The 26009-nt window shown below is 37.6% G+C and overlaps 1 protein-coding gene across 2 annotated transcripts in view; it reads right to left on the bottom strand.

The window, feature by feature from the left end:
- Window positions 1–18803: 18803 nt before the first annotated feature.
- Window positions 18804–26009, bottom strand: part of CHSY3 (chondroitin sulfate synthase 3) — a 296881-nt gene continuing 289675 nt past the window's right edge. Inside the window, exons 3-4 of one of the 2 annotated variants that reach the window (XM_036849011.1) lie at window positions 20049–21221; window positions 18872–19497 (exon numbers count right to left, since the gene is read on the bottom strand). In XM_036849011.1, coding sequence (XP_036704906.1) covers window positions 19486–19497; window positions 20049–21221 — 1185 coding nt within the window. In that variant the 3' untranslated portion in view covers window positions 18872–19485. Of the gene's footprint in view, window positions 21222–26009 lie in introns of both variants that reach the window. The other variant, XM_036849010.1, reaches the window with a different exon arrangement.

The following is a 26009-nucleotide window of genomic DNA, read 5'->3' as shown; positions in this document are numbered from 1 at the left end:
GTGCTACTCTATTATACTGAAAACTCAGGTTAAATTATAAATTTAACCACTACCAACACACTTTGGATGAAATAGGACGGGAAAGGAACAAAAGTGGGAAATTGACTTAAATACATAAATATAGCATTTACAACAACAAAAACAAGCAAGCAAACAAAGATACCATAGGTGGTTGTTACAGTCGTTTCTTCAGCTAGTCTTGAAGTCATAGTATTTATAACTTCCGTTTTCCTCAGCTCGTAGGGGTGAGTGATAACAAACCTTTCTCCCTGTGGGGGCTGAGCCTTGGTAGTTTTTATTATTATTATTATTGGTTTTTTTGAAACTCCATGAACCTGGTTTCAGATATACTCCTCCCTTCTACTGTGTAATATCAATCATAGTCACTCTCTGGTCAGTCACCACAGACAGTCTATCAACTCCCTTCTTTCCTCACTACTTTGAGGGCAGGAAGAACCCCAAAAGCCAACTGGCAGGACTCCCAGGTGTCTCTCATTCTACGACGGGCCAGTCTTACCTCTCAAGGTTTCAGTCCTCCAGATAATATGTGGCTTCAGAATGAATGAGAGTCTCTGTGCAAGTGCGAGCTCGGACACTGGCAGATACCTGGTTTCTCCCAAGAGCCCCGGAGAGTAATGAGATCCCCTCCGAACTGGCTGCCGGCTGCATCTCTTTTCCCTCTGCTCCAGGGAGCTGCAGAAGGTACGCGTGCGCACTTGCTCTCTCTCTCATGCCTCCCCCAGCCACGACCAGCCCAGCAACCAGGATTCCCAGGTGTCTCTCATTGGAAGATCGCTCAGCCAGTGTCTCCCAACCCCGCCCTGGCAAGACTTCTGAGTTGCCCCCACCCCCTTCCCCCAGCTCTGCCTTCATGGGGAATAGGCAACATTCGGTAGGATAGGGATTGGAATTAGGTAGACGCCTTGGGTCCCCCATGAACCAGCTCCAATTATCCGGCCCCTCACGACCCTTGAACCCTTCGAGACCTCTTGTTTCCCTGAACTTCAAGTCACATGCATACGCAGTACACGCCCCTTCAGTAGGCCTTGGGTGGGTCCAAACGCCCTGGAGAGTGCTGGTCTGGGTGGAGGGGTGCCCTTTGCCCCACTACACAATACATTGGAATTTAGAACATTCCCACACAGCTCGTAATACCTCAAAACTGCATCCACCTTGAAGACTTAAAGGAAGGTACTTTCTCAGGCACATCAAATTTAGAGAACTTGAGGGTCTTGAAATAAATCCCTTAATATTTACTATGTTATCATAGTCTTTTAAAGTCTTAATATGATGCCAGTAGTTCACAAATCCAGTTTAATACTGCTTTCTAGCTACAGTAAATTACTTGTGGTTTACAAACATACTCATTTCTTTCCTACAACTATATAAAAGAGCATAGCTGCTCTCTCTTTAAAAACCATTCGCTTCACTCTACTTAGAGATGATAATTTCCTCTTGTTTCATCACCTCAGGTGGGATTCCTCAACATCGCCCATACCTAGAGAATATCTAGTCCTTTAAATTTTCTTCATTCTTGTATTTTGAGTATGCCATCTCTTTCCTGACAGAAACCTGACCAATAGAGGTAATATATTTAAGTTTTATAAACTGTGTTCTCATGTTTCTTTGCACTGTTAACCTACCGCACTCTTCCGGTAGCAGAATAGCTTTGTATTAATCATTGATTAATGTGAATGGCAAATATAGGTAGGAAAAAAATTAAGCTCTTAACAGAAATAATCTTAAAAACAACAACTCTTAATTTCTAGAGCTAGAGAAAAGAGTTTCTTGAATTCCAAATGGTTGACTCCTCATATCAAGAGCCAAAGCAAATTACATATGGGTTAGTAACATAAACCATAAAACAGGAAAAGATTCCAGATTATAATTTGAGAACAGCTTTTCTGCCAGTGTGGAAGGGGGAGACTTTTGTTGACTTACAGGAGAAGGAGTTGGTATTTTGGAGAGAAATATATGAAAGAAATAGAAAAGAGCATAGATGCAAATATGAAATCATGTCTTCTGCTCTCCATTGGGCTGAGATCCCCAGGGTCAGGTTGAAAGGAATTTCCACATAGGCTTGGGTGAACAGACAGACTTGTTCTTCACTTTGTGTAGTCTGAGAAGGTTCTTGTGCCTTAGAGGCATGTCTGTCTAAACAGTACTCAGGCAATGACTGACTGACTGATCTAGGCAGATGGTCCAGAGAACAGATTCCTAGAGTTCTTGATACTCTATAGAAGGAAAGCATTAGCTTAGAGCCCCAAGAGGGAAAGAGCTTTGACTAAGAGAGAGTAAGGAGGGCAAAGAAGATACAAATTACAAGGATCTGATATCTGTAAATCATTAGAGTTATCTGGTAGCTTAGAATGACAGGGATCAGGTAAGATGCTTCTCCTTAATAGAAGCAGAACCAAGACCAGAGTGGTATGATGATGTAACTATCTCCCAGTGCCAGGATGATAACTGGCACATTAGATAACTAGGTCCGTAACCAGCAAGATGAGAATGAGAAGGAGGAGGGTGGGCACCTAAATTGGCTTGGGTATTTACCCAACGTGACTGAATTCTAAACCATATTTAAGTTTTCTATCATTAGCAGAAATAGTAGTGCATGATCTTTATCATTGATTTGTACAGAAGTAAAGTTCATCTTCATACTTCTAAATACTGTGGATTATTATAATTAAAGGAAGTAGTATTGGACTAAATTCCAGAGTAAAGCAAGCTTTTAATAGGCAAGCAGGGCCATATCAGCTTTTATACTTGGAGAAAGGTGCCTGGTATGGATACAGGTGGGAATGCAAAGGACTTTGGAGAAATTTGCATTCAGAAAGTGAAATCATCTGGGCTTTTGACAACAGCATGGGCCAGGAGGATGGATTGCATCTGGAAGAGAGTCAAACATAAGGACAAACAACTGGTCATTAATTCTCCTCCATCATCCTTTAGTTTTGCTCAGAAGACAACATTAGAGGAGGGGCTGCTGAGCAGAAAGAAACCACATGGTGCATTATCAAGGTAATTGGATTCAGCAACACATCTAGAGTTGAATCTAAAGGTGAATTTAAAATATCCAAAATTTCTGCCAATCCTGTCCCTACACAAATAGTGAATATATCAAAGAGGTGGCACCTCAGGAAACTGGGGCTTGAGATAATCACAGGTGAACTCAATCTATTTACATATTCAACCTACTTCCAGCTCAACATGTCCTCCTGGGAGAAATCTGAATGCACAGCCCTCAACCAAGCTGGGAGACATAGAAAACAGCTTGCCCTCTCTGAGAAATGAACAAAACATATATATTCAGTCTCCAATATTCCTTTATACACAATTCTCAGAATATAACAAAATACATTACAAACATGAAGAAGGAGGAAAATGTGATTCAGAACAAAGAGAAACAGTCAATAGAAGCAGACTTGCAGATAGGCAAGTTTTTGAAATTAGCAGGCAAGGACTTTAATACAGTTATTAACAGTATGTCTAATTTAAAGGAAAAGATGGATATAATTTGTGAAGAGAGGGGACACTTCAAGAAAAATATAGAAATTCTAAAATAGAACTAAGTAGAAATTTTAGATCTTAAGAATTCAATAACTGAAATCAAAATTCCAAAGGATTGGTTTTTTTCTTGCAATACTCATTCTGTTCTTTTATCATGATCCAGTGATAGCTGAGTGAAATGGAAGTTAAAACCAAAATGAAATATCAGAAAAACTAAAATTAGAAAGACTTATATGTACTGGAGACATTGTAAAGAAAAATAATTCTCATACATTGCTGTTAGGAGTGTAAGTAAAATAGTAAATCACTCTGAAAAACCCTTTGCACATACTAATAAAATTAAACATACATCTCTTCTACATTCTAGCAATTCTGCTCCTTGGAAAGGAACAAGGGCATGTACACAAAAAAGAATGCATAAGACTTATTCATGATAGCCCAAGCTGAAAACATTTCAAACATCTACCCATAGTATAATTTATTTTAAAATTTTGATATATTCAGACAATAGGATACTATATAGCAGAGAAAAAGTGCTGCTACATATAACTACATGTAAATCACACAAACATTATGCTGAGTGAAAGAAACAGAACTCAAAAATGTACCTACTGTATGATTCTGTTTATATGAAATTCAGGAAGAGAATGAAACTAATTTATGGCGCTAGAGTTTAGGACGGTGGTTACCTCTGGGTACATAGCTGGATATTTACTAGGAAGCATCACAGGGAAGCTACTGGGGAAAAGGAATATGTCTTGATCTGGGTGGCGTTAATATGTGTGCACATATATAAAAATTCATCAGTGAGTACACTCAGATTTGTGTATTTTACTGAATTCAAATTATATTGCAATAAATAAAAGGAGGACACATTTAGCATGGGCTACTAGAGCAAAATAAGATGTTTTGGAATTTTCAGGATAATACAGCTAAATAAAAAATAAAACTAATAAGAAAATAGTAAATATGATGTGCTTAGCAATTATCAGAATATAGGATAATATCTATTAAGTGGCTCTTGGTACCATAGTTTTGGGGTCTCTTACTTGAAATGGTTTATGCATTCTAGAATCCTGGTTAGAATCCTTGATGCCCCACCTCCAGCTGTGGGATCTGGGTCCAGTAATTTAATCTTTGTGTTTCTGTGTTCTCATGTGTAAAACAGAGAAAATAATAATACTTACCTTATAGGATTATTGTAGAACAAAATGAGAAAAATATCTATGATTAGTAGAGTGCCTGGAAAATGAGTAGATATCAACAAATGTTTATTATCATTATTATTTGTACTATTATCCAAACCTGTATCTTTTTCAGATATAAATATTTGTTAAAAATAGCCCATGTGTCTGTTGTAAGGAAGGCCATAAATAACAATTATTTCATAGTAAAATATTTCTGAGGGTTTATTCTAAAAAGTAAGAAAAGATATTTAGGGAGGTAAATTCATTTAGATTTCTTACCTGGAAAGATGTGGAGAAGGGAGGGCACTTTATACACATTTATACATGCATGGATAGATAGACAATTTTATAAACAATATGTTAAAATTTATCACAAAATTGAAGATAAAGGTCATAGACTTTAACATTTGATTATGAAAAAAAAGCTCTAAATGCATATTTGTCTTTGTCATTTGCCGTCTAGCCTTTGTTTACAGAATAAATTCCAAAGTCCTTAGTATGACAGTAGCGGTCTTTATTTGGCCTTTTTTTGGAGGTGATCCCAGCCTGCTCTCTTTGGTCCACAAGAAAAATTTGCACTGACTCCACTGAATTTCTAATGCATTCCTATACCATGGCATATTATGTGTTTTGTAATGGTGCTTTGCTCTTCTTCCTCTTTTCCTAAACGATGTGTTCCTTAAGGGCACCAGCCCTATTTTAATCAACTTTGACCAGAAATTGGTGTCATGATGGGAGGAACTCAGTAGGCACTCAAAAACCATTTACAGAATGAATAACTACTTAAAAGTCTAGAATTAAGAGAAGAAAGGGCGGGGGCTGGGAAGTCAGAGAACATACACAGCTGTCTAAAATTATCAGAAACATTCACTCTGTAATGCATAATATGAAGAGCAGGAGAGTGAGCATGTGCTTAAGGGAAGGATACTGAGAAATAAAGATAAAGCAATGGCTGTTCATTTATCGTTTTCAGAGCAACAGGCAGCTATTCAGAGCCACTCATCAAAGATTACTTAAGAAAAAAAAGATGATGATGATGAAGTGTGATGAGCTTAAGGTTAAAAAAAGATTATTGCTATATTATTATTACGTACTACAATGGAAGGAGAAAAGAAAAATAATTCTAAAATTCCATCCTTGAAAATCAAAACTGTTGGACACCAGGAATACTGAAATGCATATATATCAGAACTGTTCTAAATTATAAAAAACAAACAAAAACCAAAAAACAGGGAAGAGAAGAGGGTGACACAAATAACAAGGAAACGATGACAAGGAGAAAAATTGCTAGATTTATTTAAGAAAAACATGTCTATATTGTCTGTTGGAGTACCAATCATTTTGTTTGGTTATAGGAAAATTTAAAAATGTATTATATCTATCATTCTCTTATATAAAAAGATTTTATTTTTTAGGTTATTTAATGAACTAGTGGTAAACAAAAATGCTGGGTTTGCCTGTGTGAAAGTGCTAAGTTCTTCAGAGCATTTGAAAATCACTGGAGAGGTAAAGCAACCAATTAAACATACTCTTTTGAGATTTCAGTTTCCTGTGTCAATTTAACACTTTGGTCTAATCAAAATTCTTGATTGACACATCCTCATATCATGGCTTTTCCAACCCGCTAGAAATGCTTTGTCTCTGTGAGAGACTGACAGATAGGTGACTTTATATAAAGTGTTCTGTGAAGTGCCTTTTAAATCTACTTTCCATGCATACACCTGCCTTCTTCTTGAGGAAAAAATAGTAACAGTTCAACTCCTGGTCCTTTTCTTTATGTTAAGCACATCACTTTGTTTGTTTCAATTTGTCTAATATTGAGATTGAAGTTTCAAGCTTTGAAGAGAGTCAGTGTTTCTTTCCCGAGTTTTTAATTCCCAGTTTTCAGGAGAGAAAGAGAGCAAGCAATTTTCTAAGCATATTGAATGTGTGATAGATTTTAAAAGCTCACAAATTCTTTGCAATTTTTCCCATTGAGAGGCAAAGTGGAAATCCCCCTCCTTTATGACTTGCTTGATGAATAGAACGTGGCAGACTTCTGAAGCTAGGTTATAACAAGCCTCCAGACTCCGCCTTGGGCTCTTAGAACTCTTGTTGTTGGAGCTCTTAGCTGCACTGTAAGAAGCTCAACTACCCTGGGGCAATCATGCTTTGAGAAGCCCTAGCCACAAGAAGAAGGTTCTGGAGGATGACAAATCATGCATTGAGAGAGAGAGAATAGGAGAGAGAGAACCAAGAGCACCACAGCTCTAGACATGTGAGTGAAGACACCATCTTGGAAGTGGATCCTCCAGCCCCAGCCATCCCAGCAGATGCCATGGGAACCAGCTGAGCCCTTCCTGTATTCCTGGCCCACACAAACATGAAGAATAAAAAATGTTTGCTTTAAGCCACCAAATTTTGGGAGTAGTTGGTTATGTAGCAATAGTTAACCAGAACAACTGGGAATCTGCTGAAAGCTTCTTAAGATGTATTTGTAAAATCAACCTTGCTTTCTACTTCAGCTTCAGTAGAGCATCTGGATAAATAATAAAACAATTATTAAATTATAAAGGCAAGAAAAGTTATCCAATTTGCATGTAATAAGTCACTCAAAGAATGTTCAACTAAAACATACCTTTTGATTATGGAAATAATAGTAATAACAAAAAATTGATATTCTTTACCCCCTTCCTTAATTTTTCCCCAAACAATGATAAAGTGTCAGCATTTCTAACTACCTAAAAATTTCTGCAGCACAGGTTGTGCCTTTTTGACCTGGTTGGGAATTGATGAGCGAAGAGGATGTCAAGTTCATAAAAATGACAAATGCTTCTGTCATTAGCAGATGCATTAATCTCTGTCAGGAGAAAACCTTTCATTTGAGGGGTAAGTTAGATAAAATTCTAATGCTGAAATTCCATTCCAATTGAAAATAAGCCTTTAATACTAAACTTTCATTTGGGATGAAGTAGTTTTGTTATTGTTGGGGTTTTTTTCTTTAACTTATAAGTGAGGCCACTTAACATATAAAATGTCCCATTTCTGCTTAAACAATAAAATTCTAATGAATGGTTGAGGATTGTAAAGTGAAGCAAGAAAGAAGCAGTATCCATTATATACAAGTGAGCATTATTTTTTTCAGGAGAAAATTTCTAAGAGTTTTCTAGGCAAAAGCACTGAGTCATACTTGATTTTTAGCCCTTTTTAAAAAGCATTATGTTGCTTCTTTTAGTTTTCTGAATCAATATAAAAGTAGGCCTTCAAAAAACCTAATTTCATGAGTTATTGGCAAGTAAGAGAATTGTGAGAAAAAGAGAAGCCCAGTCACCCTGATAACCAGAGAGTAAAAGAAAATAAAACATTTTGAAACAGGGACTAAGAGAAAGTATGGTTAATCCCCAATGTTGATAGGAAACCAGTTTCATGCTCCAGACACTGCCAAGGATGTCATATACTGTCAAATCACTAAGAGGTGATCTGCAGAGGGAGTACGCTGGAGTCCCAGGGGTCAATGTTCCACGAGTATTTTCCTATCTCTTCACCGTCAAGAGTTTACCGAGCCAAGAGTGCTAGCAACCTGGGTTAAAAGTACATAATTGGCAAGCACACTTTGGAAGTTCAGGTCGGATGCCTCAGAGATTTACAGATTTATCTTCCCCAGCATCATTCATTTAGATTACAAGGGTAATGGTTCTAGAGTCCTCACCCTCCTTTCCTCAGAGAGTATTTGTTCAGAGAAAGATAAGTTCTCTCCTGCTCCTGAGGGGAGGATGGGCAACTATACCAGGCATCCTATGAAAGCTCTGAGATTCACAATTTTGGAGTTCCTCTCCTGTGATACTGACCCCCACTCTGTATGCACCAGGTACATCTGGCTTTTATTGCCTTGCCTTGTAGGAGGTTGGCGTATGGGAAATCAATGCAAGATGTTCTCTAAGTAAATAATCAGTGTGTTCTCTATTCTCATGTCTGCTGTCAGGACAAAGCAAATGCATAGCTATAAAAATTTAACAGGCCTGGGGTCTATGGGGTAAAATCTCCCATCTTTGTGGTCAGAGCTATGTTGTTTAGGTTTTGGGAATCCCTGAGTCCGCTTAATCAAGTTTCTATCCTATTTTTTCTCCATAATCGCTGAAAAATAAAATATTTTAATACAGGCTGCACTAGTGTTAGAAATATTACTAAAGATTAAAAACAAGCATTTATTTTTAAAAAATGGAATTGCATAAAAAATTTAGCTAGACCCCAGATTCTGTGCATCACCAGAATTTGAGTGCAAGGGCAGAAATGGCCACCAGGACCATGAAAGTGGAGAATTATTTCTCCTACATGAAATGGGTGAGATTGTTGGGGATGGGGTGCAGGTTTTGCCACGTTTGCAATCTTGGCACAGTGCCTTGTATTCGCTAGTAATCAGTACACCTTAATGGAGGTAAATCATAGAAGTAGTTCGTCCTAAGACAGTTGGTATGTGACTAGAGACCTATCCCAAATCTCGTAGATTCAATGTAATGATGAAACTAATGTATCTACTTTCCTGCTAGATAAAGGCTCCTCTGGCTTTCAGGCCCTCAGAGCTTGATGGCAATATGGCTTAAACTCATCATCTGTTTTCATTAACTCCAAAACCCGTGCTTACCAGACAAACTTTTCCCCCTAAATTTTGCTTCTAAGAAGGCTTTGGATATTGTAAAGATAACAATATGAGGACAAACAATATGCCCTTGTGAATTTATCAGCAGCTGTTATCTCTGTATTGGGGAGCCAATTGGAATTCTGTGCCCTGTACAGTTTGCTAATACAGATGAATAAATCTCAAAATCTGCTCAAAACCTCTCAATAAGGTAGAGCCCTGAGGCCACAAGGGTCACTGATATACCCCAGAGCTACTCAGATTCCACCAAAGTGTAGACCCTCTTAAGTCACAATCTTTGATCTGAAACTTCAAACATTGCAGAGATGTGAGAGAGCATGGATTAGGTGGTGGTACAATGACACCCAGAGACAAGGTTTATTTTCACATTGTGGAAGAAAAAAAGGAAACCCCTGCCACAATTGTGCAGAGCAGGAAGAAGAAAGAAATGAGCAATAGTATCCTTGCTGATATCCTGAAGGACACTTTTAATTTAGGGTTTGTTTTTTTTTGTGTTTTGTTATCATTATAAGGAGGGGGTTATTTTTTCCCTGCAGTGCTTAGTATTTAACAAATATTCAGGTTATACTAAAAGATGGAAAACTTGCTGATGAATGGGCAGAAGGGTAAAAGGACTAAAAGAAGTAAAACGATGCATGACACTGAATATGCCAAAGCTAGAAGTCCACAAAACTAAAATAAGTGAAAAGGGTGGATTAAGGAAGGGGAGAGATTACAGAGGGGAGCGGGTAGAGAAGGCAAAAAAGGAGAGGGGGAGAACAGAGCTGAGCCTGAGCAGGAGATAGAAGTGATGCCCTGGGTCGAGTTCACGCTTCTGGCATTGAGACCCCGGAGCCAGTACATGAATCCAGCTCCTTCCTTTTTCAGAGCCTGAGGGCCCAGCACCCAGCAAGACAGCTATTGTCCCTGTTCTCATGGAGTGGATTATTTTAGAGAGGAAGGAGACATACATGGTATATGAAAAAGTAAACAATGGAAATACCAGATTTATTGTGAACAGAGTATGGCAGATAAAGGTATATGAGCTGCTCTATCAGAGGGATGATAATTATCTGCTGGTAATAAACAGGTCAAGGAACATAACTTGGAGGGGGTGGCAGAGCTAGCTGTTTCAGATTGGGTGGTTAGAAAAGCCTCTCTCACCGAGTGACCTTTGTGGTGGGACCTGAATTACAAAAAAGGAGCCAGCCAGGAGAAGATCTCCAGGACCAGCTTTCCAAGTTCAGAGAACAAGTGGGACAGAGGCCTAAAGGTGGGAGCAAGCTTGGCATGCTTCACAGCCCGAGTGGAGGCCAGAGTAACAGCAGCAGGATGAAGCCGGGTGTGAGCGAGGGCAGAAGGGGACCGGGGAGAGGCAGGGGCAGATCACACTGGGCAGGTGGCACGTGCCAGGGTAAGGAGTTTAGGTTTTATTCTAAGTAGATGTGGAAAACTTTAGAGAGTTTTAAGAAGAGAAGTAACAGTGAAACTCTACATAATCAAATTCCTGCTTGTTTTTGGAGTTGTATAACATGTTAATTCGAACAACCTGGGTCTTCTAAAGTCAGCGTAGATTCTTATGGAAATAGAAACTATCCTTAGGTATTCTCTTAAAACAAAAATGAATCTATGATATCACTTATGTGGAATCTAAAAACAAATGATACAAATGAATTTATTTGCAAACAGAAACAGACTCACAGATTTCTAAAACAAAGGGGAAAGAGGTTGGGGAAGGGATAAATTAGGAGCTTGGGATTAACAGATACACACTGCTTTATATAAAACAGATAAATAACAAGGTCCTACTATACAGCACAGGGAACTATATATTCAGTATCTTGTAACAATCTATAATGGAAAAGAATCTGAAAAATATATATATGTATTCTTTTTCTTTTCACACACATATAACTGAGTCACTTTGCTGTACACCAGAAACTCATACAACATTGTAAATCAACTATACTTCTGTAAAAACAAAAACAAAGAAAAAAACCCAAAGATGAATCTGGTAATTTCTAAAGTAATTACAGTGTTTTAAGCTACTTTTAAAAAAACTGCATTTGGCTTCAATGGAAAGCAAAAAGAGGTTAGTATTATGCATCTTTGATCAATTTTGAGATAAAATATAATTTTTCAAAAAGTACCTAATGTTTAATAAAACATTTTATTAAATATCTATTGAAGGGGGCTTCCCTGGTGGCGCAGTGGTTGAGAATCTGCCTGCCAATGCAGGGGACACGGGTTCAAGCCCTGGTCTGGGAAGATCCCACATGCCGCGGAGCGACTAGTCCCGTGAGCCACAATTGCTGAGCCTGCGCGTCTGGAGCCTGTGCTCCGCAACAAGTAGAGGCCGCGATAGTGAGAGGCCCGCGCACCGCGATGAAGAGCGGCCCCCACTTGCTGCAACTAGAGAAAGCCCTCGCACAGAAACGAAGACCCAACACAGCCATAAATAAATAAATAAATAAAATTAAAATATCCATTGAAGGAATTTTTAAATGTGCTATATAATATTACAGTTTCTGAAGATACTGAAGAAATCAATTAGAATGAGAAATGAATTCAGCTGTTCTGCCCATGTGAGAGAGAGACTGCCACCGAGAACAGGAGAAATAATGAGCCGCAGGTTAGAGTTCCTGATTTAGGAACAAGTTCCCATCTAAAGAAAAAAGTGCTAGTATCAAAAAGGTCAAAGAGCAAAGAAAATACAAAAATATACACAAATGCACAGGAGAAACAGACTCATTTCCGTGCACTTTTCTCTAAAAGGCCTTCAATTTCCTTGCAGCTAATTTTTTGTAAAGAAATTTAAACTCAAATTTCTTTTCTGAGAATGCCCAGAGAAATTATACCTGCAACTAACTCACAACGGGAATTTTTTAACTAAAAATGTTCTGTTATGAAATCTCCCAGAATATCTATCATTTCATAAATGTCTTTGACATTTTCCCATATGAGTCAGTCAAAAGTTATTTCATGAAATAATAATAATAAAATTAAATGAATATCTAGGGGCTAGTAGAGTAGAAACAATGAAGCATGCATCTTAGAAGCAAAAACTAGTATGTTTGATACATTTATTTAAGAAGTAAGAACAGTGAATTATGCTTTTTAAAAGCATATTTAAAAGTATGTGATTTCATTGCAAAAACTATGTATTCTGTGCAGTTTTAAAGTCTTTCTTTTAGATATTTGTCCCACTATCTGTGAACCTCTTTTTCATATTATACTAATTCTCTCCTTTAAGATGTTTTGAAAACCTGAATTTTAGTATTATGGTCAACCCAGTCATTTGGTGGAGACTGATGCTATCAAGGCAGCAGTTTGAACAAAATGAGATGTTATTTTGGTATATTGTCCCAAATAAGGCATCAGTGTATGTTTGTTAAGTGAAAGAACTATGGAAGGGAAGAGGGAGGGAAATTCATTTTGCTCACCTGTAAAATGAAGATGTGACACCTACTTTAGAGTTGATGGAGCTCAGAGGAGATGCCGTTTCCCGAATAACAGTGCAAAGTAAGCAAGCACCTAATGAACGGTAGCTGTTTTACTGTTATAATAAGTCAAATAACAAAAAAATCACGTTGCCTTTTCCCCTTCCTTATTAAAATGGCTTCCTGTATGAAGTAACAAAGGGGAGAAGTGGAGACAGAGGGAACTTTCCTTAAGTAAACTGCATGTTGGCTGAGGGGCAGGTGTAACAGAAAAGACGAATGATTGAGAACAATAATGGTTCCTTTTCCTTCTGAGCCCTTTCTGAGCTCTGAGCCTTTTTCAAAGAATTCTGCCTGTCTTAGGTAGAATATGAAAACATAAGCATTATTGATATTGGGAAAACATAGTGTGATAAATGTATCAATCATATAATTATTTGATATTCTTAACCTCCATATAATAATGTCTTACCAGAAAATATATTATAAAATGTATGCAAAAACAAAATGATTTCTAAAAATGCACATTAAGTTTTAGTCATGAAATCTCCTTTTCTTTACATGACTGAATAATTAATTCAATAAATATTTTGATGCAATGCTTTGCCCATTAAAGTACAAACCTGAATTTAATGTTGAACAGATTAATTGAGAAGTTGGAAGCACTTGGAGGGGATCAAAGAGTTTCAAACTTCTCTCCCTTCAGTTTCTAGTCTAAATGCTCAAGAGGCAGTGTAAGATCCATGCCCTTGGGATTCCAGTTGGCTAATGAGGAGAAATGATTCCAGCACTAAATAGACCAGGGTTGCTACTGAAAAGAGTTGAAAAACTTATGTTCACTTCAGCCTTCAAACTCATGATTTATACAGTAGTAACTTCTCAAAAGCAACACTAGAAACTTGTAGTCTAAACAATATATATCTTGTATCAAGTAGTTCTTAAGTGTGGGAGACAGGGAAGAAGCCACTAGCAGAAAAAAGGAAGGAAACTATTAAAAGGAAAAGTAGGTCATCAGCATGTTAGAATGGCATGAAAACTAGAAGGCAAGTGACAAAGAATAATGCAAAGGTATACAATGCACTGCCTCCCCTCTCCCCGCCATTTTCTTAGTATTATGCTTTTAATTAAAATTTTATGTATCACCTATGAAAGGTCTTCCTTTTAGAAATAGGTATTGGAGCCACTTTGGTGGCTATGGGAGGAAAACATTAATGAACTTGTGGCTGATTGTGGTGACAGAATATTTAATAGATTAGATACAGAAAGTTTTTAATCCTAAAGTTGTGCTATTTATTTTCATTTTTATATGAACTTTTGGACTGAGTTACTTTTGACTCACGTCAAGTTGAACACTTGACGACAGACTCAAGACACAAGAATCAAGGCAGATTCATATGTCTGTATTTGAAAATCACCTACAGATCTTAGATTCTGTTTGGCATATATACATACTTGTCCCTACTTGGGTAGAATGAGAAAGTGTGATGTTTGTGGGAATTTAGGGGATAGGAGTTGGGGAAGAACTGAGAATGAGTTGGAGAACAGCCCTGCAGAAGGAGGCCTGATAGTAGTGAGAGGTTTGCTTTCAGGTAATGCATATTTTCACCGTCTCAGAGTTTTTACTTGAGAGTATTGTTCCCAAGCAAGGTCTCAATAAACATTTGCTAATCGGTTAACATTACAGATTAAGAGCAAGTATTCCAGAAAAAAAAAAAAAAAAAGCTTCTTTCTTTTCCTGTTGAAGTCTTTCTTTTTACAGTAGATCCAATTTAAATAAAAGTTTATCCTTCTAAATTTTATACTTACCAACTCCTTCAGAACTGATTCTATAAATACTGAGGTTGGGTGGTGACAGCATAGCAAGAATGCATACCAGTGTGCATGAGGGATAATCAAAACTCAGCAGTCTCAGCTTTTACACCAACCTATGGACTAATCAACAAGGGTTGAATTCGATTGAAATAAAATCCTGTATGGAGAAGAATTCCAAATATAGTGCAGATGTTGGCAGCTTCTGACGAGAGAAAGAAACAGGGAAACAGACAATTGGATGTCAAATTGAAGGCAATACTAGAATATCCTGGCATCTTTGTGCCAACACCAGGTGGTTTGCTGCCTGCTGCAGATGTGACTGTATCGCCACCTGGGGGCACGAATTACTGCTGATGTCTCATCATCCCACCACCTGTCGAGTCAACCCCGGCGGCGTGGCTGGTGCCTGAGCAAGGCTGTGGGGCGCAGAGGCAGAGCCCACTGGCATATTCTGGGACTCTGTCCTGCCTCTGCTGTTGCTACTACTCCTCCAGACCTAGGAGGCTTCTGGTCTCAGCACAGCTAGCCTACCTATACTGTACGCTTGACAATGATTAGGGTGCTAATAAAAGTGCAGATGGGGAAGGTAGGCAAGTCAGCAGCACTAAGAACTGATAACAGATCCCTTTATTATCCTTCCGGACCCTACTGTGCCCTGTAATAGCCATAATCACAGACTACTTCCGAAGAGATATGCCATCAATATTTAAGCACAAATGAGAGTTTAAGTGGCCAATCTCCTGGATTACTTGCAGTCCCCTCTTAGAGGTATCCCTTTGGTAAGGCACACTAAGTTCGCGTGACTGGCAGGACCACAGATGTAGTGACTCAGAAAGCATCAGGAGGTAGGGAAGGAAATGTAGATGGCCACAAAATGTAAAGTGTGTTGATGCCCTCATTCCCCCATGCAAATCTCATCATCGTGGCCAAGAAGAAGCCACAAATATTGATACTTTACTGGCTATTTGAGACTCATCTTGATATATCTTACCTGATTAAACATATTTTCTTTTGGGTGAAGAGAGGAAAAGAGGGGAGCCACCAAGTCTCTTTCTAGGTACAAGTCTACCTTAGGTTACACCCTCCAGGACAAGGCAGTCCTAGGTGAGGGCTCAACAGGCCTGGCAGCACTACCGCCTCTCATCTGGGCAATCCAAATGTTAGAAAGGGGCCTCATCTTCTGGGCCCTCCTCCTGGAAGAAGGAATTGCCCAGGGCTAATCTGAATGTAAAACCAGAGTGGCCCAGCTATGGGGCTGCTGACCAGAGATGGGCTTCAGTTTTCTTATACTAAAAACAGAGGGATGGTCTTCCCTGGTGGTGCAGTGGTTAAGAAACTGCCTGCCAATGCAGGGGACATGGGGTCGAGCCTTTGTCTGGGAAGATCCCACATGCCGCGGAGCAACTAGGCCCGTGAGCCACAACTACTGAGCCTGCGCGTCTGGAGCCTGTGTTCCGCAAAAAGAGAGGCCACGATAGTGAGAGGCCCGCGCACCGCGATGAAGGGTGGCCCACGCTTGCCGCAACTAGAGAAAGCCCTTGCACAGAAATGAAGACCCAACACAGCCAAAAATAAATAAATAAAAAATAAAAATGAAGGAATTCCTTTAAAAAACAAAAAACAAAAAAAACAGAGGGATGTTATAACTTACCTTTCCAGTGAGCATTTACTCTCTTGGTTGGACTATCAGTCCGCATACTGGGCTATTTCATTCCAGTAGTTCCCATCTATTAACTAGGCACAAAGGGCTCAACTCTTAGATTCAGAAATATCTCAGCTGTGTCATGCTAAGTCTGTTAGGGTAAAGTGACAAATAGTCAAGCAATTATGTGGTGGTGTTCATTGTGGACAGCTTTTGCACTCAGTTGGCTGAGCCCGTGTAGAAGGGCTACTACTGACATTAGGAATTCTGAGCATTTTTTTCCTGCTAGCTGAGGTCCAATGACTTGTGAACAATTAAATAGAAAAAAAACCCTTCCCCAAGGGAGTGCTACTCCAAGGAAGCTGGCAAGGTGGGGGAAGACTGAGATTAAAAGCCTAAAAAGCCTCTGACTGAGCAAAAGATCAGCAAACTTATCTCTGTCCAGAATGAGCAAAGAGCAAAGCAAGCTGAATGGCGGATCAAACATGGCCATGGGGTCAGCTGGACCTTTGCTCCCCCGTTGTCCCCTATATGCCCCCAACAACTGAGAAGCCATGGGTTAGAGTGGAAAGACAGGTGCTTTCGATTCAGACAGCAATTAGCATAAATCTTAACTCTACAGCAAGCCAACTGTGTGAACTCAGGACAAGTTACTTAATCACTCATGGCCTCAGTTTCCATATCTGTTGAATGAAGAAAAGAGAATCAGTATTCTGAGAGCTATTGAGAGGATTACATTTAAAAGGATAATATAAGTAAAACATACAGTGTTGTGTTGAGCGAACAAAAGATGATCAATAAGATGATGTTGAAGGTTAATGAAATTGCTGTTGAGGTGGTATTTAAATACAACATCTGTAGCTGTCCAAATAAGGTGATGCCAAAAACGTACACATACGGTGCTTCAGGCTGCGTTCACATTGTGTTGCCCTTCAACCTTAAGCAATAGACACTACATGGACAGAAAAACACTCTTAATTTTACTAGTATCATTTCGATAAATTTTCAGTCAAGAAATATTGCAGTACCTGAAAAAAATCATAGGAAAGCTTAATGCAAAATTGTAAAATAGAATTTAAGTGCACTTACATTAATTACAGTATAGCGTGCATGTGTGTAATTAAGTTCAAATGAGATCTCTGCATTCCCTTGTTTCATCAGCAAAATTTCATCAGTATAATGGAGAATGCCACTTCGTCCCTGGGCAGGTGCCTCATGACTCTCTAACACTTGGGGGGTTTTAAATTAGGCCTTTGCATTTATTCCTCAGGAAAACTCTCTGCTATTTCAGTTGTCTAAGTTAAAGAAAAGAACAGACCCTGATTTCTTTTCTACATTAATAAAATCATTAATAATTATTATTTAGTAATAGATCTTCCCAAATGACTATCTTTACTGAATATTAATATATTTACTGTAAGGGAAATAAAAGAGCTAAGAACATAATGTAGGAAAATAGCTCTAAGAAGGGGTTTGTGAAGGCCAGAGACAACACTGGAGCAGAGATCAACTCTGAAATGTTGGCCCTGTCAAGATTTTTAACATATAAAAGTGCCATGAATTCCTTTCTCATGAACCTTACGTTATTAAGATTACACGTTTTAGTCAAGGAAAGTGCCATATTCGTCACAATATTAAGCAATGTTATTTTTTCTGAAGCCCCTAAAATGTCTTCACTAAAAGGGAGTGTTACCATGTAAGAAACCCCATTACTAAGGCAAAGGCTATATATGGCCTCTTGGCAATCAGTTCTAAATAATGGTAACAATTTACAATTGCTTTCAAATCAATTTTGATGGAAATTTTAGTGTTCTTGCGTGAAAAAAGAAAATCAAAGGGTAGAACAGTATGTACAAAGTGCTACATTTTGTGTATAAAGAGTGAAAAAATAAATACATGTCTTTTCTGCTTATGAAACTTTAGCCAAGCATGCACACAAACATACATACACCTAAAATGGTGGTCACGTGCGGCTGAGGGCCGATCTGGGTGAATAGAGAGTGAGACTGATAGCTGTAGGCATTTAAAATTTTTCTTTGATTTTGGAACTATGCAAATATAGTACCTATTTACAAAATGAAATTTTAAAAATATGCCTTCATAAGAGCTTCTTGTACAGAGTTTCATTTTTTCTTACATTTCTTGAATGAGATTATGTTTTTCTACAAACTGGGCACCATTGATTCAGTTTTGAGAAAGAATGATATATGAAATTAAATGACATTTTCCTAGGTGTTTTATAAACTGCAGTATTATTTTTGTAAAATTAATTTTATATTTATAATTTCCGCATTTATTTTTGTATCTTTGAGCCGTCTACCAATCCAAATTAAAAGCCGTTTCTGACCTGTTCTTGGTTCAGTTTGATCACAAAGCTAATGAGATCGAAGAGGAATACTTCCCATGGATTGTAAATTACTGACTAAAAAACTGCTCATTTTAATCACTTAATGAAGGCTAGGACTTAAAGCATACTGATACAAATATCATGCCCATAATTCCATATTAACTTTTCCAGCCTGTGTAGCAAGCATGTTTTGGTGAGTATGACCATTAAGAAATACATCAAATATGACTAAAAGGAAACAACACAAATTTTTCAATGTTTTTGAAAAAGAATATTGTTATACCTGTGTTTTATTATAAATAACCAGGTTCTGTCATATTTTATCTTCTTGCCAGCAAATGAAGGACATTGTTTCATAAAGCTTCTAAAATGTACATGAATATTTAATTAAATCATATTTCCTTGAGAAAATAAAATTCATTCGCATTTATAGCAGACAGTTGTGAGGAGCAGATAACTGTCATAAGACCAGGGTAGCCAGTACCGGTTGCTTGTGGAACAAACTGCTCAATTTTTAAAACTTTTTTTTAAAAAATAAACATACAATCATAAGTGTTCATTTACTTTAAAAATTCTAAAGATGAAGAAAATTACTGTCTATATATTTAAGTCCTTGTATAAATTACAAAACTCAAGTTTATGTTACAGAGTCCCTTCCCCATAGGAAGCATAAAGCACTTTTGTGGTACCTTTCACCAGTAAATATTCGTATCACATTGAATTTGACAAATGAAAGAAAAGTCGATATTGCATCTTTAAGCCCCAAGAGAACATTCTTCTAAGCTGTCTCTCATGATGAATGAGCTTCAAAAGTCATTTGATTGCCACAATTTAACTCAATCTCTATCTCAAAGATATATAAAAGTAATATACCTATTGACTTCAGTAGAAATCTGAAATATCAGTGAACCGCAGACTCTTCTTGTTTGAGGTCAACAAACACCCTTTGGAAGACAACCAAGAGTAGTTTAAGACCAGGACAACAAAATAAAATTATAACAATAATAATTATAATAATAAAAATAACAATAATAAAATAAAAATAACAACAACCAACAATGAGGTAAACTCCCCTTTAAAAAGGCAATATGTGTTGCCTGGACTGTCAGGAGAGAGTTCGATTGTACCTGACACCCAAATGTTTTTCCAACCACAGTTCAGCCAGTTGCACAGTTGAGGCAAAAGTACTTGCCTTGGATCCTAAGCACATCTTATACTGCTTAGGGTCCAAGTTAGGGTCACAATGAACTGGATGGAAAATATGCACTACTCCTACTTCTTGACTTCTGAAGGGCCTTAAGCCAGATCGAATAACTTTATTGTAGAGATCTACATCTTCCAGTCCCCAGCCTTGTATTGAGGTATCAAATCCACCTGCACCCAGAAGATCACTTTTATAAATACAGGTAATTCCATATCCATAGTCTCTCCAAAATCCAGTCTTCTTTGAGAAGACAAAGTCATTATCAGTGGGAGGACTTCCCCCATTGGTTACCTTTGGGTCATACTGGCTAAAGATGATGGGATAGTACACCTGTTGTCCCTGAATTGTATTGTCTCTACATCGTTGGAGAAAGTCTCCTCTGAAGATCAAGTCAACATCACAAAATAGCAGCAAAGTATCATTGTCAAACTGGGAAGATCCCATTTCAAGACCAAGACCTCTGGAAAACTCTCCCTTCATGGGGATCAGGGTCATTTCTGCTTTAGGGTACTTGTTTTGATACTCTTGTATCAGCTCAATATGCTTGCTGGAATCTTGGCCAGAATCCCTACTGAAAAGGATGATGATCAGCTTTACATTCTGCTTTGGGATAAGACAAGTGTTTTCAAAGTTCTCCATGAATCTCAAGAAAATGTCATACCTTCCAATGAGAGGGACAAGAACATGTATTTTCTTTTCATTGTGCCCTACCATTTCTTTGGCACCTTGAAAAGAAGATAATATCTTTAAAGAATTAGATATAAAGGAGAATGACTGAGTGTCACGGTTAATACTCTCTACAAGACTGTTGACATCTAGCTCTTCAGTTTCTCTGAAGAAAGGCTTGCTGAACAACTGCTGAAGATAGGCATGACGTCTTACCGGCACAGTCAGTTTCCTCCCCTTGTGTCTTTTGTATAAGAGGAGTAAATCCAAAATGTACTCCACCCCATGCAGGGGATCAACCCTGCGGTAGCCATACTGAATTTCCTTGAAGTCAATGAGCCGTCCTCTACTCTTGGCATTCTCATTGATCATCTCCATCACCTGTAGGACGGTGTCATCCAGCGCTGTTCTCAGGATGCTGCTGATGCTCTGTCGGGGAGGCTGGTTCTCAGATGCTGAGTAAAGGAGCTTCCCTGTCAGGAACTCCCATTCTATCACTTCATCTCTCTCCCGAGGCTGGAAGTGGTTGAAAGAAGGCATCACTCCCAGCTGCTGGTCCTCTTTGCTCACTTCGCTGTTACTGAGCTTGCTCATCAGAGCGCTCTCCCGGTGGAGCTGGATGGTGCGGTAGCGAAGTTCAGAAATTTTGCGGCTAAGCATGTAATTATGAAGCCTGTATTGGTAGGCAGGCCTTTTGTTTGGATGAAGTGTTATGGCTGCATGGATTTTGCTGTTGTGAAGGTCTTGGATATAACCCTTCCGATTGTGTTCATAATTTTCATGGAACAGCTGCTGCATCTGAAAAGTAGAAGGAAATCAAGATGTTAGAATAAGTTTAAAATATCAAAGAAAACAAGAATCGACTACACCCATAACCCCATAATGAATCATTGTTGAGGGTGAGACAGGTGGGTAGAGCATGGATTTTCCAAAATAGGGGTTCACTCTGAGGAGTAAACCAATGCCCTGTTTCTTGGAATGGTAATATCAGCCCTAGAGGAGACCTACATTTTATTTAGCATCCTAATATACCATCTTTACAGAGTAAGTTCTTGGTAAGGTAATGTGGAACAGAAACTATATTGATCTGCACTGCCTATTTAAAGGATCATACTCAAAATGCGTGACATCCTTATAAGCCAGAAAATCTCTCTGCTAATCTAGAAAAAGCTCACAACCTCAGGCAGGAACAAAAATGAGATCACACTTCAAACTTCCAGCTGTCTCCTCTGCCAGTCAATAAAGAAACCTCCATCACACCCATTCAAGATAAGTACCAATGGAGGAGGAGAGGCGGTAGAGGAAGAGGAGGGGGAGGAGAGCCAGCAGCGGCAGCAGCATGAGATATCTGCAAATACATTGATTAAAAGGAGGAAAGGAATAGTGCAAACTTAAGAATACATATCCAAAGCAGGAAAACCACAGACAAAACAAAAAAATTAAGGACAATAAACTCCTCCCTCCCCTCTCAAAAAGAACTCAAGGAATAGATAAATAAGCTAAGTGAGATAAATAAAACCACTGATTCTCACATTATAAGAAGCATAAAAAGAGATTTGTGGAAAACATAGAAAGAAGGGATTTGAGAAAATATAGCAAAATAATAGAAGTTTAAAATATAGGTTAAAAGTATGGGCGTATATGTCTATATACATACACACATATAAATGTATATATTTGATATATATTTAAAAGTTTGTATAAAAGTTTGGATATATATACATACAATAAATAAAATTTTGTTAAAATTTGGGTATACAATACATCTGGATATATAGTAAAGGAATACAAATATGTACATAAAATATGTCTGAGGGACATATTTCCCTTAAAATAAAGGAAGGTGTATATCTATGTGCAATTAGGCCAAGCGGAAAAAAAAAGCAAAATAAACAAACAAAACCCAATTTGGCTGTAAAGTCGGAAAAGAATGAATCTTGCCACAACATTCTCTATAGCAACATTCAATGACGAAAACAATAGAGCACAGCCCAGGAAGAACCCAAGGAAGCAAATTAATGATTCATATTATACTCAGCCAACCTAGAGCTCAAGTTTTATTGTGAAAAACAAACAGCTCCTAACATGTATGAATGTGTGCCATATCTGTGGTGATAAATTCTCTGACACTCCTCCAATCTAGAGGTGGGGGCTATGTCCCTTTCTTTTGTTACGACTTTAATAAACTACAGTAGAAGTGACACTCTGCCACTTTTCAGACTGGCAGCTGCCAATTGTCTTGTTGAACTCCCACTCTACAGAAGCCACTAAGTAAAAAGTCTGAGTTAGTTAGTTAGATTCCTTGTTGCTGTCCAGAACCTCCAGTAAAATGTGGTATAGCAGATATGCTCTTGTTCCAGTCTCAGCATCAGGAAAGAAGATGTCAACATGGCTCTTTAACACATTAAGGAAGTTCATTTCTATTTCTAGTTTGCTAAGATTTTTACCATGAGTGAATTTTGAAGCTGATCAAATATTTTTTTCTGCACTCATTGAGAAGATTATGTGATGCTTTTTTTTTCTGTTAACATGGTGAATTGCACTGATTCATTTTCTAATATTAAACAACCTTTGTATTCCTTGAATAAACCCAACATGATCTTGATATTCATCCTCTTTATATATCGCTGGAATATATTTGCAAATATTTTGTTTAGGATTTAGTGTGAGAATCCAGTTCTGCCCAATTTGATATCCCCAAATTGATATATACATTCAAGGCAATTCCAGTACAAACCCCACCGTTTTAAAAAATAATACGTTGCTGCTGATATTAACAGGTTGATTCTAAAATTTATGTAGAAATGAAGTCAAGGATAGTCAAGATAATCTTAAAAAAAGATACACTACAGATCAAAAGTTACAGAAATTTAGATAGTACGATATTGGTACAAGGATAAACAAATAGAAAAAAGGACCAAAATAGTCCATAAGCAAACCTACACATGACATATGATTTATGACTTACGACAAATATGATAGTGGAGAGTGGAGGAAAGGTGGTCTTTTCAGTAATATATATTCATATGGAAAAATGTGAAAGCTGACCCCTACATCCCACAATAAAAAAATGCATCCCAGATGCACTGGTGATATAAAAATGAAAGGTTAAATTTTTTTCTAAAAGTTAACACTAGAAAATATCTGCTTGTGTTTTGGTTAGGTGAATTTTCTTAAATAGGACATAAGGTACTAATCATAAAAATAGATTGGTAAACTGGACTACATTAAAATTAAGAACTCTATTTCTCATAAACACCATTAAGAGATTATAAAAGGTAAACTACAGAGTGAGAGAATATAGTTTTAATAGATCTTACCAAAAAGGACTAATACCCAGAATATATAATGAACTTGTAAAAATTAATAGGGAAGGACAAACCCAGTTTAAAAATGGAAAAAGAGGGCTTCCCTGGTGGCGCAGTGGTTGGGAATCTGCCTGCCAATGCAGGGGACACGGGTTCGAGCCCTGGTCTGGGAGGATCCCACATGCCGCGGAGCAACTAAGCCCGTGAGCCACAACTACTGAGCCTGCGCGTCTGGAGCTTGTGCTCCGCAACAGGAGAGGCCGCGACGGTGAGAGGCCCGCGCACCGCGATGAAGAGTGGCCCCCGCTCGCCGCAACTGGAGAAAGCCCTCGCACAGAAACGAAGACCCAACACAGCCAAAAATAAATAAATTAATTAATTAATTAAAAAAAAAAAATGGAAAAAGAATCTTGAATGGGCACTTCACAAAAGAGAATATGTAAAAGCCTGATAAACATACACAAAAACCTTCTCTAGTTCATTCATCATCAGGGTAATGCAATTTAAAGTCACAATGTGATTTTAATCTACAAAAATGGTTAATGACTGATAATGCATTGTGAAAGTAGCAGATTTGGAACTCTCATACACAGCTGGTGAGAATGTAACTTGGTTCAACCACTGTGGAAACTTGTATTGACTAAAATGACCATATACGTTCCCTGTGACTCAGTAATTCTACTCTTAGCTACATGCCCAATACACATACATACATATACCTTAAAATACATACATGTATATATACATATATTTTCATAGCAACATTATTCATAATACCCCCCAAACCGAAAGCAACCCTAATGTACATTGAGAGTAGAATAGATAAATAAACATAATGGAAAACAATACGTCAATTAAAATAAATGAAATACTACTACTCACAACAACATGAACAAATCTCACAAATCACAAACAAGTGAAAGAAACCATATACAAAAGAATACATTTTGTATGATTCTATTCATATGAAATTCAGAAACAGGTAAAGTTAACGTATGCTGTTAGCTGTAAGAACAGTGAGCAAAAATCAAGAAAGTGGGCAGGGAGCTCTGGAGGGCTGGTAATATTCTATTTGTTGACCTAGGTTGTGGTTACACATATACATTTAATTTGTGAACATTCACTGAACTGTTACTTAAGATATGTTTGTTATACTACAATTAATAAATGACTTTTTAAAATATGCATATACATGCATGTGGAGTTAGGTAGGTTTTTCTGATATGTATGTATATAAATGTGTGTGGATATGTGAGGAGAGAGAGAGAATATGAATATCAGAGAAGTTTTCATAGAGAAGATGACCTAAAAGGTATAAGACCAATACCATGGCAGATTCTTTATCTCCAGTATTTCACCTGGTTCTTATTCTATACTCAGAGAGATTTTCAAATCAACATCATCTGACCTTGAAGAATATAACCCTAGATATTTTGAGACGGATTTTGGACTTGATTCAAGACACAGTAGTTTAGTTACATCCAGTATTTTTTTTCCGAAAAACACAAGCCAATTTTTATTTGAAACTTTGATGTTAAATTAAATCCATATAAGTGGGCTGTTATATCTCCATTTTTGTATTATTTTTTTAAAAAATTTTATTGGCGTATGGTCACTTTACAATGTTGTATTAGCCTCCACTGAACAACAAAATGAATCAGCCATGCTTTATTGTTTTTTACCTGAATTTGCTTCAATATTTTACTTTATGTAATTTTTCCATGGATTTTTTTTGGTATGCAACAAGATTAAAAAAAATCTAATGGCATATAGAATACTAATTATACCACCTCTAAAAAGTATTGGCTCTCTGAAACTATTCTTTCTTGAGGCCTGCTTTATATTACTAAGAAAAGGGAACATGCTAAATTAAATAGGAAACATTGCTCAGAAGCAGACTGTTAAATTGTAGATTTACCTAGCTCCTTTAGTGATACTGAAGTGATTAATACTGCACAACTTGATAAAGGTGACATTTGTTATAGAAGAAAAAATATCTTAGTATTAAAATGTTTAACTAACTTGCACCACTCACATCATTACAACCCAAGTTGCCTATATAGTGCTTATTTTTCTAGTGTATTCCTTTGCAGAAATATTACAAGCAGACAAAGTCGGGGAGGGTGGCAATCCTTAAAAATAGCACATTCACACATACTCTAGGTAGTGAGGTAATGACTAGAACATCGTGAATTTATGCCATATTTTCCATTAAGAAGCATAGAGGATATCCGTATTTTCTGTCTGTATGTAGGGAGGACCAAACTACGCAGGATGG

The sequence above is a fragment of the Balaenoptera musculus genome, chromosome 3 (assembly GCF_009873245.2).
Source record: "Balaenoptera musculus isolate JJ_BM4_2016_0621 chromosome 3, mBalMus1.pri.v3, whole genome shotgun sequence".
NCBI classification, from domain to species: domain Eukaryota; kingdom Metazoa; phylum Chordata; class Mammalia; order Artiodactyla; family Balaenopteridae; genus Balaenoptera; species Balaenoptera musculus.
This window is presented reverse-complemented; position numbering and strand designations above follow the sequence as displayed.